The following is an 18,054-nucleotide window of genomic DNA, read 5'->3' as shown; positions in this document are numbered from 1 at the left end:
TTTGAATTACGCATTTTACTATAATGCACTTGTAATCAACAGACACTATCAGTTTGACGTGTAGGATAGTATGTAATAGGTACGGTTACCACAGCCGTATGCATTGCTAGCGACATTTAGTATCATACATGAAAACCCTTTGTATACTTGTACTCTTTAGATCAGAGAAAGTAGTACAAGATTGCAACCCCTTTACGAAACTGTGAACCACAGTACGAAGTGCTCCAGTAACTTGGGTGTTTACTGACTATTGAAACATCGCAGTAATTATATCGAATCTGGTTAACTGACATTATCTCTCATTAGAATAAAGAAAATCATCCAATTGGCTAGCTCGAAAAGGCGTAAGACTTCACTATCACGTAACGTAATTCTGCCTGGGGGATTTCGTCTGCCGAACTTGCAGACGAAAGTTAGCTACTTTGATCCTAGAAAATAGTTGCAAGAAGCCATTGGGAACCATAAATGATATTGCTTACCGACGAAGCGGTATTATTTTTGTTTCAGCTCTGTCAAGATATTAATGTAGAAATGAATGACGATTAATTTATTTTCAAGTACATAGCTGTGATAAAATTTATCAAATCAAAAATGAATCTTATGCAGGAAACGGTGTACCATGCTCACTGTGAAACATGTATTAAGGTATTGTTTGAAAAATCTAGTTACAAGTGAATACTTTTGGCATTTTTGTTTAATCTTCATTCTTCTGAACCTGCTTTTTAGATATCAAAGTGCACCAAGAGGGTTGTTGAAGGTAAATCCTGTCCAATTATTAGTTGCCAAAGAAAATGTGGTTCTTCATTCCACGGATGTAAGACCAATGAACACAACCTTCTGTGCCCAAATATGCAAGAACCCTGTATCAATGTGAGTTATGGATGCCCCCATATTGTACTCAGAAAACACCGTGGAAGCCATCTTGAATCCTGCCCTGCAAGTTGTGTGCCATGTAATGCAGAATGGAACCGTTGGCCATTATGCACCAAGGAAAGGCAAATTCACATTCCCTTTGCTCAGATTAATCCACAGCTTCGAGAAGAACAGCTTGGTAGGAATTAATTGAATTGAATCTTAATTGAATTTGAATCCTGGGGAAGTAAATCAGTGTTGAAATAGATGTGGCATTGGCTCTTCGAGACCAAGGAGTTTTAGATCACTGGATGCATCTTCCTAGAAAAACCCAGAAGCTTATGCGATGTAACCTCACTCCTAGATATCCTGCAATTCCTCTCATCTTAAGTTTGTGGGAACCTACTGTTAAAATGAAAGTAAAATCCATTTCCTCGGACGATGGTCTTTCCAATGTGAGTACTCCAAGACAATCGGCCGAACGAAGCGATAATAGTATTTTAAGTGTTTCAAGTACGGATGATGAATCTCCTTGGGGTCGTCGTCGGAAACCTCCAGGATTACTTCAGAGCATGTGTACCCAGCTTTTTAATAAAAGCACTGCACAGAAGCAGCAACAAGCAGTTTTGGTCACAAATCAAGATGATAATTGTTGTCCCTTGAAAAATCAAGTGGTCGACGAAGACACGCTAAGCGACATAAGTAACGGCTTGGATGACGATGGTAGCACCAATGAAATTTTGGACGCCCCTTTTGGAGGTTCCGGAAACTTTGGACCTTTGCCTTCGAATCCGCCGGAATTACCATTACTCACTACTCTTGGTCTTGATTTGTCTATCGAGTGCATACCACGCTATCAGAGTAAACCTAAATCGATGTATACGTTTGTCTGTGCTCAAGATTTTCGAAGAGATGAATTTGCCTCGCATTATCTTAATTGGGTAATTGGGAAAAGATAGTTTGGGTTATTAGATGACCAACGTTCAAGTTTATTTTAGCATAGTGAAATCCATGGTGGTTTAGATGGCTGGATCGAACAACGTTGTCCTTTAGCGCGGTAAATCAAATTTAAACATTCGTTTTGGTCAACCTTTTCTAATTAATCATATTCCTTAGATATGGGTGCTCGTTTGCAAGACGACGTATGTTTCCACTTAGCCCAGACCATCGAATCATTTACAGCTCAATCATTGAGAGTTTTGGAGTTACGAGAACTCCGCAAGATCCCGCTGGCAAGCCTGACGAACTTAACTTGACAGATCTTCCCTTTGAGGTTCTTAGAGCAGTAGCCAGTTTTTTGGATGGTTTCAGGTACCCTGCGGCATGCAAATCGGATCACAATAACAACTTATCTTCAATATTTTACTCTCATCTAATATTTGTAGCTTGTGTCATCTATCGGTCACTTGCCATCTTCTCCGTGAGGTGGCTCGCTCTCTTCTTTATAACAGGGGTCTCGTTGCTGCTCATTGGCAAAAGAGTCAGCAAGGATGGATTATAACGCATTATGTATGAAAATATTTTTGATTTAACCCACGTCCTAACCTTACATACTATAATTTGTCCACGCCTTAAATCAGCGATGGTCTTTTAGCACTTCTTTCAGTCCCGTGGAACGATGGGGATTTGAGAGCAGTTCACATATCAGCAATCATCTGCGAGAGTGTCGCTACAACATTAAGTTAGTACAATCTAGTTACTATGCTTTACACTTGTATTACTGACAATTCGTTTCCAGGTCGTCATATGTCTTTCCGAAACGTGTTGCCTTACCTGGATTTATGGAAACTTTCGCTAGTGAGGCAACGGAAGGGAAGTGTCAGGACTTTTAAAACACGCTTGGTTATGTAAGCCATTTACTCGCCTTATATGTGAGTAGTGGTTAGCTCACAGATGTTATTTAAATAGATTAAATTTGTTTGTTCAAAAGTTATGTATGTTCATTACGGTTTCAAAGAAGTGGTCACGCTATTCTTGCTAAAGAGTTAACAATATCTAAATGTGGAACTACTTGTGGTATGTGCGATACCCTGGTGCTGTAAGAAAGCTGTAAGAATTGCTGTGTTCTGCTGTGGGTTCTTTTGTGTGATCGCTAATAGACTCTCTTTTGCTTTCTGGGGCTGTTAGGTACTCGGCAGCTGGAATGTTTTCAGGCGCATCAGTAACGACGGTATCTTTTTTCAACTGCTCCACTTTCTGTTGCTCGCGATGTGGGCCACGGTACACATATGGCGAAGAAGATTTGGCATAAGGAAGGGTTCCCTCGTTTGATGTCTTCTGTTTGAGTTCCTTTAGGTTGGAGGTAACAACTGCTTGGAGTTGGCTATTTTTTTCTTTTACGGAAATCAGCTCAACGTTGGTATCCCTTTCCGTACCTAGATGTAAAGAAAGTGCTGTTATAACCTCTGGATTGTATCTAATAGTCTATTTAATATAATGATAATTTGATGAAGTACTTTCTGGTGTGCTAGCTTGAGCAGTTGAAAGGCCAGATAAAAGCTTGCCAGAGACCCCATCATTGACAGCAGTGGTATGCTGGAAGTTTCGTTTGATTTCTTCCAATTTAATTATTTGATTATCGGAAAATTTGTAAGCATTCGTGATAACATCCGCTTGATTTTTTTCTGCATTCCCAACGCCAGGTGGACTAGCATTTCCTGTTATCGTAGGATCACCGGAGAAAGAGTCGTCTATTCTAGGTAACGCATTTTGGTTGCTGAAGACTTTAAAAACATATGACATGTTAATAACTGCAAGATTGACCTTTGTAGTATTTTGTTTTGCTTCTTCAAGTAACGAACTTTTTTTTTCTGTATTAATTAATATTTTACCAGGTGATATACTGTTGACGTCTGTATTAGGCTGAGACGAAAATAAAGAAGCATCTCTCAATGTAGCTTGAGTGGGTAAATCAAATTTGATACTGGTCTCGACAGGACTGATGTTGAATAGATCCTTGGTTCCATCACCTACGCCTGTACAGTCGGATACATAATGAAAGTCCATTTTGCAGTAGCTTTGTTTCCCTGCTTGTTGCAGTTTTCTGTGCAGTCACAGTGTCAAGTGGTTCAGTCCAACTTCTCAATTCCATGCAGAGCTTCAGAAAAGTTTATTTTACAGGTATTCTGTGTCTTGTGTTTACTTTTCTTGTTTCGTCATAAGTGTTCGCAAGTGATTTGTGATTTTGAAAATTTACAGACTTAATCCGTGTTGATCCAAAGTCGTTTGTGTCGTGTACCAATGTAAGTGAATGACTATCTACCAGTGCTAGTGCCTCCGCCGAAAGGTTCCGTAGATCCACTAAGCGATGGGTCAAATGGAGCATGACCTACGTTCGGAATAACAACTCCAAAACGTGCTGCAATCGGATCGATTTCTATCAAACTGGAAGAGGACGATTTTTGGTCATTGCTCGAATGGGACCCAAAATCACCGAACGCCGAGAAATCTGAGATGAATGTTGAATGGCTTCCTCCTCGACCACTTCCGCCTGTATGTATTCCTATTTTCGATAAAACAAATTTCCTTTAGTTCGCTCGAAATTCAGTTTTTCATTAGGCTCTTAAACTATACCTGTACCAAGTAGTAAATCGGAAGGTTTGGCTGCTGCGCTTGTTCCAACACCCCCAAAACTATCGGTATATGCATCTCCCCTGTTCTGTCCAAAATAGTTTTCGGAGGCTGAAAACTGATTAAATCCTGGAGGAACAGCCACCCCATAAATTGCTGCAGCCAAACTGTCTGCCTGGGGCCCTGATCCATCCGTGTTTGGATAGACGAGACCGCCAGTTTGTAAGTAACCTGAATTCAACAATCCTCGGCCAAGAGACCCATAGGAAATCTGAGACATTTACCACATTTAAGTAAAGGTTTTTTTTTCGTGAAAATTCAATAAGAATTACTTGTGAATTTGCTGATTTGATGATTAGTAGGAATGATGTAACTGCTACAAGAAACGCAGAGTGCATTGTAGGTACTGCCATCATCAAAATAAGTCCCCTCAGAGAAACTAAAATTGCGATCACAACTTATCGTTTGCCGTAGCTTACTAAACCACAAAGAAAGTCAATTGCCACTTTTTATCAGTTTTTTTTATAATGCAGAGTTTGAAAAAGTTTTAACTAGTAATATTTTCGCCTTACTACTTTTAATGTCGCACAAACCATAACCGTTACGGTACATTCAGTTATGCTCTATTTTAGGACAAAAGAAAGAGAGATGGAGTTCCTCAAGTAGCTGATGGAAGTTCATAGAAGAAAACAGGAAGTGGGGCGATTTCCAATCGACGCTTTTTCACGCTGGCTTTTCCCTTAATGAGAAGACGAGCACATCATTCGACGACATGGATTTAAACTGCAACACCAATTTCTCTTCTTGGAAACGAGACAACAGAACTGACAGACGAAAAAAGTTTTATTGTCGAAGAAAAATATTTTTTAGAAGACAGTACCACAAGCAAAGTCACAGAAGACTTCAGGTAATGAAACACTAGAGTCGTTCATCGTGCTTAAATGAAGATAGATCTGCATGGTTATTTGCAAACAAATCGAGCAATCAAGTTTACAGACTGAAACAAGTGAAACATACCGTCATAAATAAATCGAGCTAATATTTGCACTAAAGAGAAAGTGCAGGTGGCAGGATCGGGATATAGAATTGAATGAACTAAAAACACTAATTGGTCGCTGCATACACGTATGCAGCAAACTTTCACGACTCAAACGATTTTGCATAACTGTGAAACCATAGATTACTAAAGACTGGAGTTTGGCGTTTTGCTGATATTTCAGCTTCAGACATTATCTTGATAATGGTTACACTCAAAGATTTTGAGAGTGCAACTTTAGGTTGCAGGAAGTCTGCGTACTTCAACTTATCCAACGTAAATTTACAAGAAGCCGACACTGATGACTCAACTTCTTCCCTATGGTTCTGTTGCGGTTGCTCTATCCTTTGCCTGAATGCTTCCTCTAACAAACGTAAGTCGATTGTTTTTGATAGCTTTTCTTCATCACCTTCATCCAAGGCATCTAAATCACAAGGCATATTCTTCTTCCTTTTAACTGGACTAGATATTTTACCAGGTATGCGAAGCTGAGTTTCTCTTCCTTCATCGTAACTGCCTACCATCTACATCACAATGCACAAGTAAAATCAGAAATTAAGTGTTAAAACTTTCTACTGCAGCCGTATTAAACAAAACTTTGGTTTTACCACGTCCGGCGTCTGGAAATCTTTTTCCTCGGACTGAACCTTGCAAGTATGAAAACCTAAGGCTTCACTTTTTCGAAATATCTGCAAATTAAAAGGAAAAAGTGTCAATATGGGCAAAAAAAAAGTGTCGGAGGCAAAACAGTCACCTTTCCGCAAATATTGCATGGAAATGTTCTTCCACCGGAATGATTCATAATATGCCTCTTTAGAGTACCGTGTGATGCAAATTTCTAGAGAATTGATGAATCAAGATTAAGCTCAAGGTAAAATGTGGGCAATGGATTGCATTACTTTTGGACAAATTGTGCAGCTGAATGGAGTGTCAGAATTGTGACTTCTAATGTGGGCGCGGTAGTTATGCTCCTGCGAAAACAACTGTTAAACTTCTTAGAAGAAATCTTAGCATAGAATTCTGAAATAACTATGTTAGTACCTTATCACAATGACCACACTTGTAAGGTTTGATTCCATAGTGAACATTCAGGTGTCTCTCAATGGCTGACTGTACTGTCTTCCCACATATTGGACACTTCCTATTGCTTCTAAAACGCTGTAAACATACGGATTACGATGATAGTTTGTTTTTGTTTTTTTTTGTGTTTTGTTTTCAAATGCAGAAAGCAATCCAATTTTGCAAGTGATCGCTGTGTCCACAGGTTCATGTGAAATGTCGTTTTTACCTTGATGTCTTCTTTCTTGACTACAGCCATTTCATGAGAATCATCATGATTTTCAATTGCAATGCCTTTTCGCATTCTATTGACTTTGTCGCTGCGCTTTTTCCCTGATTCCTTTTTTATTTCGGGTTCCTCCATTTTGTAAAATTCACTTTCCTCTTTAAGGCTCTTTTCCTAAAAATAAGGCAAATGAATGCGGTGTTATCGTTTTTCCCACTTTGTTTAACAGAGAAGGCATTTTCTCTGTGCAAAGGCTGAAAATTACTGCAGAACTGCTACGGACCTGAAGCGGAGGATTGACGTGCTCGATAATCTTGATGGGTACGAAGGGTTGTTCAACAAACATTCCGGCTCCACGCTCAGGTTTGGTCAGCTTCATACAGTGGCTTCTTGTTGGCCAGTCATTACTATGGGTCCAAGTAGCATTGCTGTTTGTCCATTTTGTTATGCAGCCAGAAATTTTTTCTTTATTACATTTTTGAAAAAGGAAAAGAACAATAACATTGGAATAATGTTATTTCTAACATTTTAAACAGTTACAAATTTAAAAAAACTGATACCATTGAAATATTTCTTGTTACTCAACCATGCTTTCCGGTTGTCATATGCAACTTTAAAGCGACGGTGTCGTTCAGCCTCAGAATAAACTTTGAGGCCCTTTAATATTCTTTCTTTCCAAGCAATGTCATCATCACACAATTGATCATCAGGATCCTCGGTCTAATCACAGAAAATGCACAAAATTAAATTTTATTTTTATAAGCAAACTCAGTAGCCAATGATTACTTTGGTTAACACTGATTTGTCTTCAACAAATTCCAAGAAGCTGCCATTTGCTGAAAAGTAACTTTTTAAATATTAATTTCTTTGTTTTAATTATTTTCATTATAGTAACCTTTTTTTTTTTTTGCGAAATCTTCTGCATCATCAAGGGAGTTGGATTTGTTTTTTAAGATGATGTTATCTGACATTTCAGATACTATACTTGGTTGCACTGGTAGCTTTTGGATTTTCGCTAAAGCTTCATTTTGATGAGGCTGGGGACAAACATGTGCACCTCTGGCTGATCGCAATTGTCCTGCCTTTATGACAGCCCGAGAATGACACCATGAATAGACACAGCGCCAGTAGACAGTCTCACCAGAACGCCTATTCACTGTATACTTACAACCATTAATTACTAGCATTTCACTGCCAACTCGGCTTTCTCTGAATTCCACTCTCAGAACTGTTGAACTCTCCATGGAGATGTTAAAAACAGTCTTTCATAGAACTCCACTCTCTCCACTCTGCCACTCTTTATAGCAGATGCCGGACGTTTTTTGTTTCTTTTTTTTTTTGCTGATTTTAAAGGTTGAAATAGTTGACGTATTTTACATGACAAATTATCTCGTAAAGCCGACGCTAGGTTAGAAGAGTCATCCGCGATCCTATTAAGTTAGTTTAGCCCACCACTGACAACTGAAGCACTTATATTCGTAACGATTAATACACTCAGAACTTTAAACGACTTCAGGTGTTTATGTTATCAATAAGCTCTTTGTAATTAAGACGTTACAGACTAACACAGTTTTCAGATTCCGTTGATCATTGATCAATTGGCGGTGGTCATAAAACGCAATGGCGCCAAGTCTTTTTTTTTTTTTTTTCTTTAAATTGTTTACATGGAAAAAAAAGAGGGAGCGGGAAACAGAAGTGGGAGGGGTTTGAAGGCCCATGGAAACAAATGACAGTCGCCAAAGTGCGGAATACTACTACTGTGCATTTGTGCTATACTTCTGAGCCTTGCAAGCTGCAATGGCAAGCTGTTAAATATGAATGTAAATTTTATCAAATCATGGTGCCAAAATTATTTCATAGAATTAAATTCTTTTTATATTTTATTATGAATTGTGTCGAAAAGAACTGTGGCAAAATGAACACAAGTCACTGCATCAATAAATACTGGCTGGTATCGGAACAACACGTTATGCAATAAAACTGCAACGCCAAAGGTAAACAAAAAGTTAAAACTTACCTCGGGGTTGATTCTAGACTTCTAGTAACACAAGCTTCAAAGTCGGCCAGTTAAACTTAATTCCAGTGTTTCATTGTTCAAACACCCAGAAAACCTATCTTAACAATAGACTTAAGTAGACTGTATCTTTCATGAGCAGAAATATTCTTTAAAAAAAGGGAAGTGATTGCAATTGAGCTCCCATACGAATATTTAAATAATCGACCATGGCAGGCTGTGTCATTAACTCGTAGAAAGCATAATGTTGAGTCGTTGAGAGCTCAACCTCAGCACCGTCAGCCCCTCAGCGACTAATAATTAGGGATCTCTTGATTTATTGTAATCTGGTAAACCAATTTGACCTACCCAAAATGTGGTCGATCTGGTACTAATTTATTTCGCCACTTTTAAACCAGATCGGTTCGGCTCGATTGTTCTTTTCTGAATTAGTATAATATACTGCCGTTTTGAAAAATGGGGGCTAAAAACTTTAATGGAAAGTATGTTTTTCTCATTAGAACGGTTCTCAGTTAGAACATGCTAGAATTATTACCATGTTGTTTGCTAATTGTGATACTATTGCTCTATCCCTTTCAGATTTTTCTCCGAGAACGAATACAGACAACTTGTTACTCGAAAAATCGAAATAAAGCTCTTTTCTTTCTAGTCTTCTCTTTCAAATATGAACCATACACAAACTTCTAATGAAAAAAGTAAGTAAGTAAGATAACATCGGGATAGAACTGTGGGTATATGGAGTAGAAAGTGATGTAACCAGGTCTTAGAACTAGCTCTTCGAACTTTTTTTTTTGTTTCTTACCAGTTTTGATTTGTTTACCTATGAGTAAAACAACTTGATCTCGGCCAACCGGTTAGCCTAGGGGACCGGACCAAGTTGCTCGATTGGCTCGGTCTGGCTCGGTGCCGATCCTTATTCTCGGGTAGAGATCGGCCCCGATTGATCTAATCGGGTTTCTCTTTCCGCCCGAAAAATCCATTCTGGGCACAATCTTTTTTAAAGATGGTGGCTGTTACGGTTTTGGAGTAAAAATTGTGATAGAGGGTACCATGAGTATAATCGGTTTTGTAATCAGGGGCGAACGAATAAAAAAACTTAATCTTTTCTGTTTTTGTATGAATCAATCAATTGCAATCGGTGTTGCAGCCCCGATTAAGCACCCCAAACGAGCATTTACTTTGGTTTGTGGCGAAATAAATTTCACCGTGCCCCGAAATGTCAACCTCGATTGGCAAAAATAAACGCCCCAATGTTCTCGGGGCCGATCCCTCCTCTCGGGTGAACCAAACTCATAGCCGTGCAAGAAGAGTCTTAACCTCATAGGTGATTAAGACTTCCTGCAATTTTTCCTAACTTAATCGCTTTGAGTGTAATAAGAATAAAAAGAACCATCTCAATTTTGACACATTTAACAGTGTAACTACCGTGGTCCATCATTAACCTGCAGATATAAACATTTAGTGGAATAATACCGTCATGTCACATACTTAGAAAAAGGTTGGTGAGATTTTTACTGCAGAACAAGATATGCCTAGAGCCTTGCAAACCCATTAGTTTCTGTAAACAAAAAAAAGACATATTAATTATAAAGTTAAAGTAAATAGGTTGTTGTGTAAATAAGAATTTATAAAGGATTTGGTATCAAAAAATGTTTATATTGCTGCCTCACAACAATGCAATTGTCAGGTCATTCCACAGGTTGCAAAACCTACTTTTTAGCTGTCTTCTTTTTGAAATACAGATTTGCAGTGATTGAAGTAAAATATCTTCAAGAATGCATGAACTGTTCACACAAGTTTTGACAAAAAAAGATTTGTCCAAAGTGAGTTTAATTGCAGAGTTTTATAAATGGTTTTATAAATGTTGTTATACAATCCTACTTTAGGCAGGAGACCTATTCTCTGTAGATGATAAATCCATCATTCAAGATCTTTCAGATGTTATTCATAAAATTAGAGAGATCATTCATCTCTCTGAATACAAAAGGAATGCAAATGATCAAAGCGTTGTTGAAATTTGCATCACAAGGGTGACCTCTGCAATAAGGTAGTTTATTACCTATGCTTCTGCATTTTGTGAATACATAATTTTAGAAAACCACATTTTCAATCCCTTACAGAGAAACTGGTTCCATAGAAAAACATGCAGATGCATTGGTTGCACTTCTTGAATCATGCCTTTGCCATAGTTTGGCACCATCCAGCAAGGGTGAAGATCCACCCCACACCAAAATTGCATCTGATGTCCTATCTTGCATATTCTTGGTTTGTATACAATCAAGTTATAAATCTGTGGATGTTAGGTTATTTAAAATGTGTCTGAATGTTTTGTATAGAATTATAGCAAGCGAGGAGTAATGGAATTAGCACTGCCAGTAGCTGTAAAGTTTCTTCATAAAGGAAATCGAGACCTATCAAGAAATCTTTCATCCTACCTGTCCCTTGCAGCTATCAATAATTCAGATTTGTTAGCGCAACATATACAACCAATCATTGATTCTTTTATATCAGGTTTGAATATGATTATAGGCTTTCCTAGTTAAAAGTGATTATTATCAAGTTCTTTTGCCACATGTAGGAAACTACGCATTAGCTCGAGTTCTTCCACAGGTCTATGCCGTCAATCGAGAAGCAATCCATGGACATGTGATGGCACTAGCATCGCTGCTACCCCTCTGTGATACACCTGAAAAAATATCATTGTTGAGCCTACTTGGTCCAATTGCACGTAACCAGCCAGCTTTATTGGAGGCTAGTCTTCCCCAGCTGTGTGATTGTCTATCTGTGCCTTCGGCCATTCCAGCCACACTCCAACTTTTGGCTGAAATGGCCGCCTACAAAGCCTCCTTGTTGGTAGATTACACCTCAAGGATAAAAGAAGCGACAGAGTCTTCGCCTTCAGTTGTTTGTTTAGCCGCACAAGTGATAGCCCGTTTAGGGCAAGTAAATGAAGATCGCGGCCAAGAGGCGCTGGATTTCATCGTCCAACAAATTACTCAAGCAGAGAATCATAATATCCCATCATTGTTACGGGAGGTATCTAGTTTGTGTGCTACTCATCCAATTTTACTAACCGAAAGGCTGGTGAACAAATTGGAGAGCTATGTGGAGGGAGCACCAAGTGTCGCCAAAAATATCTATCAACAAATGAAATCAAATTTAGCCGCTCAACGAAGCGGGCAAGGGCTCCCAAAGAACAATCCCAACGTCACTGTCCTCAAAGTCAATGGGGAACACCAGCATTCTGCCGCTACAAACCATCATCGACTCTCACTGCCACTTCAAGGTTTTAGTGGAAATTTATCCAGTGCAGCAAATCCAACGTCAAATAACAACCGGGCTTCACTTGGAGGATTCGTCAACGTAGGAAATATGAGTGTGCCGATATCCGTGGCTAGTGCTGTCTTCAGCGGCACACCTGTTTATAATTCGCAAGGAATTCCGGTTTTGTTAACCTTTGGACCGGGGGGATTAAACATAACCAATCCAATTACAACTACTTCATCCAGCAATAGCAATAGCACCTCGACCTCTGGAAACAGGGTCGTTGGTAGCAGAACAAAACAAGCCGATGCAAGTCGTTCTACCCCGCGACTTACACCATCCACTGTACCAGGTAGCAGTGCCGTTCCAGCCGCAGTGATGAACCGTTCAATGAGCTGGATAAATGCGGTTCACATGAGTACCAATCGCCTCAGTCCTAGTCCGGCTGGACCTGTTTTACACAAAGGCAACATATCGCGCTTTGGTTCATCCCATCAAATGGCTCTTGGCGCGACCCCCTATGGCCCAAGTCGCGAAGCTCACGGACCAGGAATTCATAATCCAAACCAAGGTGGACGAGGTGCAGTCTTCGCTAGTCGTGGTTCGCGCGGAAGTCTCTCAACTAATCGAGTGCAAGTTTCATCTGGAAATTCGCCCGCGGTAACTAGCAACGCATCTGTACCTTCAGCCAGCAACCCTATGCGTAGCGTGAGCGGAAGCTTAACAACTATGAAAGAAGATCCCGAAGCTGACCTCCGTATGAATAGCTTGGTATTTGGGCACAACAACCCAAACGTCGGATTAGGTGGACGCGATTTAGGTGTTATGGCTGGGTTGGGTGGAGGAAATCACATGTCTCCGTCACCGACGATTGCCCTTTCTCCTATACATCGCATCCAAAATCAAACTCCTTTCTCATTAATTCCATCGAGCCTGTCCTCGTTGGCTCCATCACCACCCCCTATTAGCCAGAATGGCAATAGCGGTGTAAAAATGCACGAAGATTTGATCCAATCGTCTGTCGATAATCAGCACCATAAGGCATCCACAAACACTCTGGCATCTCAGAGTACTCTATCTTTCCACAATTCCAGTGTTACCATAAGCAATCCATCTGGTCAGCATCCGCCTCAGACACAAGTGGTAGTGAGACGCAATCATGCTCAATCTGGCAATTTTTCTGGTAACCCGAACGGAGATAGAGCGAGACTTGATGATGCTGTGGGTATGGCAGCATCTCAGCGTATTAGTGTTTTCGAACCCTACCCCATGCAAGACGCTGTTAAGCATTTCTGTGACAAGCATCTTGATAAGATTAAAGCGTACATGGAGAGACTCATGGCTCGGCTCCCTTTACCTGTGAAGTGTACAATTGAAGAACGCCGATCAAAGAAGCATGCCAAAGTTCACTTTACGTGCCAAGGGAAAAGCGAATATTGTCTTTATGGAAAATCTCTATTTGCCCTTAAAACGAAACATCCCAGACTTTGGATCCACCTTATGTTTCTCGCATTACAGGTATTTCCTTTTTCTTACTACAAAAATACCACGTATAAAAAACATATGTACTGATTGAGTTATTTTCATTCCAGTCAAGATCCACTTCGGCCTTGAGTACACGAGATGCCTCAGTTAGCAGTTTAAAAAATTGTTGGGATATCCTAAAGTGTGACAACCGCTCATTTCTTAATCTGGTTATGTCAGCATTCCCGTCCACCAAAGACCAAGATAGCCTTATGCACGAGCTGCAGCAAGATCGCTTCTTTGATGTTTTCGAATTTAATGCAGCTGCTGGTACGTGGAATTGTTTCCTTTGCAATCATCCCGATCGGGCGCCTGGCTTTATGCAAGAAAATCATCCGCTGATGGAGGGCCAGCTCAAAGAAAAAAGGAACAAGTGGCTTATTTTCAGACGCTGGAGAACACGCTATTTCACACTGTCGGGTGCACATCTTACTTACAAAGAATCGGTACGTTTCCCTATTTCAGTGGCCTCTATTTAGTTGCAAAAGTGAATTGACATTTCGTAACTTTTGATAGAAGTTGGACCAAGAGGCAACACCGATTGAAATTAACCAGATACGAAGTGTCAAGGTGGGACGCCAAGGCAGAAGCATTCCAAAGGCTTTTGAAATTTTTACCAGCGATAAGACTTACGTCCTTAAAGCCAAGGATGGTAAAAATGCCGAAGAATGGGTTCAGTGCCTTTCGATTGCCGTAGCTTCGTCACATGCACGCGATAGTCCTTCTAGACCGTCTTCCCAACATTTTAATTTAGCGCAATCGCAATTCGGTTTGCGGACTGCTGTTTGAAAGCAAAAACGATTAGATAGGGCTTCCCGAACGTCCCGTTAAACCTTGTCGCTATGCCAAATTTGGCATTTAATGTCGTTTCTTTGTTTTTCATATGGGCGACTTTTGCTTCCCCAAGTTTAACAAACACTAACGACTATCTTCTCCGGTTGCCGCAACTGCGTTTAGAATTCTTCTTCCTCTGATTCGAAAAGTCATTGCAACACATCCATTCCTGTGCTTTAAAATTGAGAGTTCTCGTGATAAGAATGTAGAAACTGTATGGAGATGTTTCTGTAGGATTTATTTAACAAAGAATCCATTAGCTTATTTGCTTCCCACCAATGCCTCATTGTTAGTGTGTTTTGCCATGGTTATATTACCGTTTACTGGAAACAGTGGCCTTGTTATATATTTAGACTTATACTCTCTCGAATGTAATAATTTCTAGTTTATTAAGACAGCAAAGCCTAAAGGTTAAAAAGTCGGACAATACATGTCAAGGTCCATACCAATTTTATTCGCAACATGCCATTAGGGTTGAAATGCGAACATATTTTTGGTGTGCAAAGAGCAAAACTGACTTTTTTTACATTTCTGTGTAAGACCTTCGTTCTTGATTTGTGGAAGTTTATTGAATAGATATCACTGCACAAAGGTGAGCACAGTCAAAGGGAGCCTTTCCATGACTAAAGTGCGAGGTATCTTATGTAGCATTAGAGTTTATCATTTGCCACTCCTTGTCTCTTCTTTTTTGTGTTTTTCCTTTTGCCCCCGTCAGCTTTTCTTTTTATTTGCGTCTGTTTCAAATCTGCCGGAAATATTTCGTTAGTAAACTTATGGTATGATATTTTAAGATGATTTGAAATGCCGAACCTTCAGTCGGTTCAAACGTAAGCGGTGGTCGGTTAAGTGCTCGTTGTATGGGGAATACTGCGCAGGGATCAAGCGCTGACCAGTTTTCACTTGTATCACGCACTGCATTAGCAGTTGTATCTATTTCGCTGTAAATTTTGTGCAGATCTAGGGACGAAGATTCCTTTTCAGTCGATTCCCATACTTGGATACAAATACCGTCGTGAAAGCCGTGCCGGAGTAGAAACTGTCCTGGTCCCAAATTAAGGTCGCATAACGAAGACAAGACAGCCCATATAGTTTGAAGTGAGTTTGCTGGCTTGTTATGTGTTCCATACTGAAAACTTATCTCGGCTTCGAGGCAGGCAGCGTCCTTTTGTTCACACATGAGAAAATCGCCAGTGTACGCGTCTAACCGAACTATTGGAAACGAAAAAATTTTAGTTAGATTCGATTAAGTTAAAAGGGGTCTACTTACGACGGAGAAGTTTGCATTCGGGTCTTAAATGTAAATCGATCCATTGTTCATTCATTTCGCGGGTGGACAAACATTCTCCTCCAAACCATGGTTGGTATTCCGTTTTGGGAATCATCAGGAAAGTTCTAAATTCGCCATTGGAGGTTACCTAAGCAATTTGTTTTAGTTTGAATGTTGAACACCCAGCATTGAACACTCATTGTGATGACTTACAACGGCTGTATCGACTGAAGTACGTACAAGAAGTCGAATAGATTTTTCATTTGCCTGCAAGTTCCATATTCTGTAAGTGAGATTCTCGTCCTTTCTTGGCTGAGTGTATTCCTGAGGATTCTCTTTAGGCATAGTTGAATCTGTGTTCTTCTTCGGTGATGGCTTTCGATGGGACTGCATCATTTTTTCCTGATCCTGAAGAATGTCGCTAAGCAAATTGGCTTGATGGATCGAAGCGCCGCTTTTACAGGTTCTTGTTGGAACCTTGAAACCAGAGTCTGGGACTTTATTTTTATTCTGCGTATCAGCTTGATTTTCTGTACTGATACTTTTTTGTGTTTTTGAAGAATCAGTTTCGTTAGGTCGTAACTTTTCATGGCTCTTAATGTTTTTACGGGCATTTTCGCTCCTTTTCCGTGGAGACTGGCCACATTCACTACCTGTGTCGATAACCAGAGAAATCTCTGAAGAATCAGAATCGGTGGCTGTCGAAAACTCGTGTTCCATGAGTTTGTTCTGCTTTCCCACGTCTGTGACTTCTACCGCCTCTACAGTATTTCCTGTTTCTGAGGTTACTTGTTGCGCTTCACCAACTTTAAGGGTGGAAATGTTGGACGAACTGGATGCTCGCTTTTCAATGCCAAATGTCTCAAGGCTGTCGAGATCCGTGTTGTCGGAACTAAATATGTCTCCAGGAACTTCTTCAGCAGACTCTAAGTATTCATATTTCTTTCCCGATCCAGGGTAGACGAAGAAACGTGAGCGATTCATATTACTAAATTGACATTTTAGAGCCATTCTATTGAATAGCGCATTTTTTTCAACGGCTGACATCTCAGACGGAGGAAGGGGTTCATCAACAAAAATAACTTTGTTAATTTCGCCTGGAAGTCAAATTCTATTAGTACCACATAGGAAGATGATTTCTCTTTTAATTGTTTTACCATGCAAATTGATTTCTTTTACGGTGAAAGGAATATCCCACGAACGTCGGTAAAGAGGTCCGACATTTCCCGCAAGAGAACGCAGCGCCTTCGCACTAATGACAATCTTCACTCCGTATTTAGTAGCAAGCTTAACTGCATTGCCATCATTACTCACTTGAGAATAAAAATCAAATGTTTTGAAAATTAACACTTAAATAAAAAATCTAATGAACAGTTATAAGGTTAAAATACTTTGTTCGCTCTCGAGGACATTTGTAGGATACCGATTGTTTATTATCTTGTAATTTCGTTGTATTTTTATCAGCGTGTTTAAGGGGGGGAATATCTGACATGGAATTCGGCCTAATTCCAAAACAGTTCTTTCCAATGCCATGTCCAGGGTTATGATATTCTCTTTGGGTACAAGAATAATGTTCCCGATCAGTTTGTAAAAAGGTGGATAGAACTGCACACTAGCTAACTGTGTCTATATAATAGAAAAATGTAAAGCAGCAATAATCAAGGGAGTCATTAATAGAAATATAAAATATGAGCTATTATAAAATTTGTTTTTTTACCTTCCATGTTTCATTTACGTATCTGGCAATCCCAGGGTTCAAACTAAGGTAGGCTGATGGATTGTTTTCCATAATGGTTTGTGCAAGTTTCTGGAACTCCTGTATTTCATCTCTTAGTTTTATTTGCATTTCCTGGATAATAAATGCAACCCTTAATTCTAAACTAACTAAACCCTTACTTCTAAACTAATTTCAAAAGGGAAATGAAGTGAATTGTACCTTGATACGAATGAAGTCATCAGCATCAGCTGGTATTGCAACCATGAATGACCTCATGACTCTAATGATTGCGAACAAGTAATCTTTTTGTTCAAAGGCATTCAAAACTGACTTCCGAGGGAAAGGCACAGGTGGTTGAATTTTTAATGTTTTTCCTTGGCCTCCTACGCTTTCTACAGCTACTCGCTTCAAATGGGATGGTGACCAAGCTTTACCACTTGCTCCCCGTGAATTACGTTTCATCGATCCCTGTTCGTCTTGTGGCCATGGAGACTGAGGAATTCCATGGATCGCGTGGAATGCCGCTGAACAGTTATCAAACACATCTTTGGAGAAAAAGCTGCTTGACTCATCAACAGCCTTATCCCTATGGGCAACGGAAAAATTATTTACATGCTACGGTCAAATTAATAAATAACAGCCATGGTGTTACCAACTAATAGTCAAAAAACCCCTCCATGGCATGCTATGA

General features: G+C 39.8%; 5 protein-coding genes across 7 annotated transcripts; 2 read left to right on the top strand and 3 right to left on the bottom strand.

Moving 5' to 3' along the window:
* The first annotated feature begins 289 nt into the window (after positions 1-289).
* On the top strand, positions 290-5,542 carry LOC130686190 (F-box only protein 30-like). Of its 2 annotated transcripts, XR_009421405.1 has the most exons (12): positions 290-645; positions 727-1,051; positions 1,120-1,793; positions 1,851-1,909; positions 1,969-2,163; positions 2,238-2,361; positions 2,433-2,533; positions 2,591-2,699; positions 2,980-3,551; positions 3,687-4,344; positions 4,411-4,640; positions 4,722-5,542. XR_009421405.1 is itself a non-coding variant. In XM_059496161.1 (9 exons), exons 1-8 carry the CDS (start codon positions 592-594, stop codon positions 2,682-2,684), a joined length of 1,626 nt encoding a protein of 541 aa, XP_059352144.1. In that variant the 5' UTR covers positions 291-591; the 3' UTR covers positions 2,685-2,723; positions 2,980-3,768. The 2 variants fall into 2 exon arrangements, 1 of the variants encoding a protein (XP_059352144.1); XM_059496161.1 differs by lacking the exons at positions 4,411-4,640; positions 4,722-5,542 and having other exon boundaries at positions 291-645; positions 2,591-2,723; positions 2,980-3,768.
* On the bottom strand, positions 2,716-4,891 carry LOC130686113 (uncharacterized). Its single transcript, XM_057509409.2, has 6 exons — positions 4,755-4,891; positions 4,426-4,693; positions 4,115-4,354; positions 3,684-3,827; positions 3,309-3,575; positions 2,716-3,227 (listed from the first exon to the last, which is right to left on the bottom strand). The coding sequence occupies exons 1-6, from the start codon at positions 4,836-4,838 to the stop codon at positions 2,860-2,862; spliced, it is 1,371 nt and encodes a 456-aa protein (XP_057365392.1). The 5' UTR covers positions 4,839-4,891; the 3' UTR covers positions 2,716-2,859.
* Positions 5,418-8,353, bottom strand: LOC130686080 (zinc finger protein 69 homolog). 2 transcript variants are annotated; one of them, XM_059496160.1, is made up of 10 exons: positions 7,639-8,353; positions 7,530-7,579; positions 7,304-7,463; positions 7,027-7,208; positions 6,747-6,917; positions 6,500-6,616; positions 6,358-6,429; positions 6,213-6,296; positions 6,067-6,147; positions 5,418-5,982 (listed from the first exon to the last, which is right to left on the bottom strand). In XM_059496160.1, exons 1-10 carry the CDS (start codon positions 7,985-7,987, stop codon positions 5,563-5,565), a joined length of 1,686 nt encoding a protein of 561 aa, XP_059352143.1. In that variant the 5' UTR covers positions 7,988-8,353; the 3' UTR covers positions 5,418-5,562. The 2 variants fall into 2 exon arrangements, with proteins under 2 accessions (XP_059352143.1, XP_057365371.1); XM_057509388.2 differs by having other exon boundaries at positions 6,358-6,441; positions 7,639-8,351.
* A 1,725-nt stretch (positions 8,354-10,078) lies between these two features.
* LOC130686059 (ventricular zone-expressed PH domain-containing protein homolog 1-like) lies at positions 10,079-14,828 on the top strand. The gene is made up of 8 exons (XM_057509355.2): positions 10,079-10,255; positions 10,500-10,580; positions 10,644-10,804; positions 10,878-11,022; positions 11,094-11,268; positions 11,336-13,539; positions 13,614-13,991; positions 14,062-14,828. Exons 2-8 carry the CDS (start codon positions 10,533-10,535, stop codon positions 14,332-14,334), a joined length of 3,384 nt encoding a protein of 1,127 aa, XP_057365338.1. The 5' UTR covers positions 10,079-10,255; positions 10,500-10,532; the 3' UTR covers positions 14,335-14,828.
* Positions 14,829-14,889: 61 nt separating this feature from the next.
* LOC130686069 (little elongation complex subunit 2-like) lies at positions 14,890-18,049 on the bottom strand. Its single transcript, XM_057509367.1, has 9 exons — positions 18,016-18,049; positions 17,583-17,949; positions 17,364-17,495; positions 17,038-17,272; positions 16,804-16,959; positions 15,860-16,743; positions 15,647-15,794; positions 15,190-15,588; positions 14,890-15,124 (listed from the first exon to the last, which is right to left on the bottom strand). Exons 1-9 carry the CDS (start codon positions 18,045-18,047, stop codon positions 15,030-15,032), a joined length of 2,448 nt encoding a protein of 815 aa, XP_057365350.1. The 5' UTR covers positions 18,048-18,049; the 3' UTR covers positions 14,890-15,029.
* Positions 18,050-18,054: the final 5 nt, after the last annotated feature.

The sequence above is a fragment of the Daphnia carinata genome, chromosome 7 (assembly GCF_022539665.2).
Source record: "Daphnia carinata strain CSIRO-1 chromosome 7, CSIRO_AGI_Dcar_HiC_V3, whole genome shotgun sequence".
Classification (NCBI taxonomy): Eukaryota; Metazoa; Arthropoda; class Branchiopoda; order Diplostraca; family Daphniidae; genus Daphnia; species Daphnia carinata.
Note: the sequence above shows the minus strand (reverse complement) of the source record. Positions and strands in the feature narration are given on the sequence as shown.

Excerpts from the sequence above, each read along its gene's own strand:
- LOC130686080 (XM_057509388.2), bottom strand. The coding sequence starts at position 7,987 with ATGGAGAGTTCAACAGTTCTGAGAGTGGAATTCAGAGAAAGCCGAGTT. Across the intron at positions 7,209-7,303 it reads TAACAAGAAATATTTCAATG|AAAAAATTTCTGGCTGCATA; the intron begins GTATCAGTTTTT and ends AATGTAATAAAG. Across the intron at positions 5,983-6,066 it reads ATTTCCAGACGCCGGACGTG|ATGGTAGGCAGTTACGATGA; the intron begins GTAAAACCAAAG and ends ATTGTGATGTAG.
- LOC130686113 (XM_057509409.2), bottom strand. The coding sequence starts at position 4,838 with ATGATGGCAGTACCTACAATGCACTCTGCGTTTCTTGTAGCAGTTACA. Across the intron at positions 4,694-4,754 it reads TCAAATCAGCAAATTCACAA|ATTTCCTATGGGTCTCTTGG; the intron begins GTAATTCTTATT and ends TAAATGTCTCAG. Across the intron at positions 4,355-4,425 it reads CGATTTACTACTTGGTACAG|GAATACATACAGGCGGAAGT; the intron begins GTATAGTTTAAG and ends TATCGAAAATAG.
- LOC130686190 (XM_059496161.1), top strand. The coding sequence starts at position 592 with ATGAATCTTATGCAGGAAACGGTGTACCATGCTCACTGTGAAACATGT. Across the intron at positions 646-726 it reads ACTGTGAAACATGTATTAAG|ATATCAAAGTGCACCAAGAG; the intron begins GTATTGTTTGAA and ends CCTGCTTTTTAG. Across the intron at positions 2,534-2,590 it reads GAGTGTCGCTACAACATTAA|GTCGTCATATGTCTTTCCGA; the intron begins GTTAGTACAATC and ends ATTCGTTTCCAG.
- LOC130686069 (XM_057509367.1), bottom strand. The coding sequence starts at position 18,047 with ATGCCATGGAGGGGTTTTTTGACTATTAGTTG. Across the intron at positions 17,496-17,582 it reads ATGACTTCATTCGTATCAAG|GAAATGCAAATAAAACTAAG; the intron begins GTACAATTCACT and ends TTTATTATCCAG. Across the intron at positions 15,589-15,646 it reads CGAATGCAAACTTCTCCGTC|TTCGGTTAGACGCGTACACT; the intron begins GTAAGTAGACCC and ends CGTTTCCAATAG.
- LOC130686059 (XM_057509355.2), top strand. The coding sequence starts at position 10,533 with ATGCATGAACTGTTCACACAAGTTTTGACAAAAAAAGATTTGTCCAAA. Across the intron at positions 11,269-11,335 it reads CATTGATTCTTTTATATCAG|GAAACTACGCATTAGCTCGA; the intron begins GTTTGAATATGA and ends TGCCACATGTAG. Across the intron at positions 13,540-13,613 it reads TTATGTTTCTCGCATTACAG|TCAAGATCCACTTCGGCCTT; the intron begins GTATTTCCTTTT and ends TTTTCATTCCAG.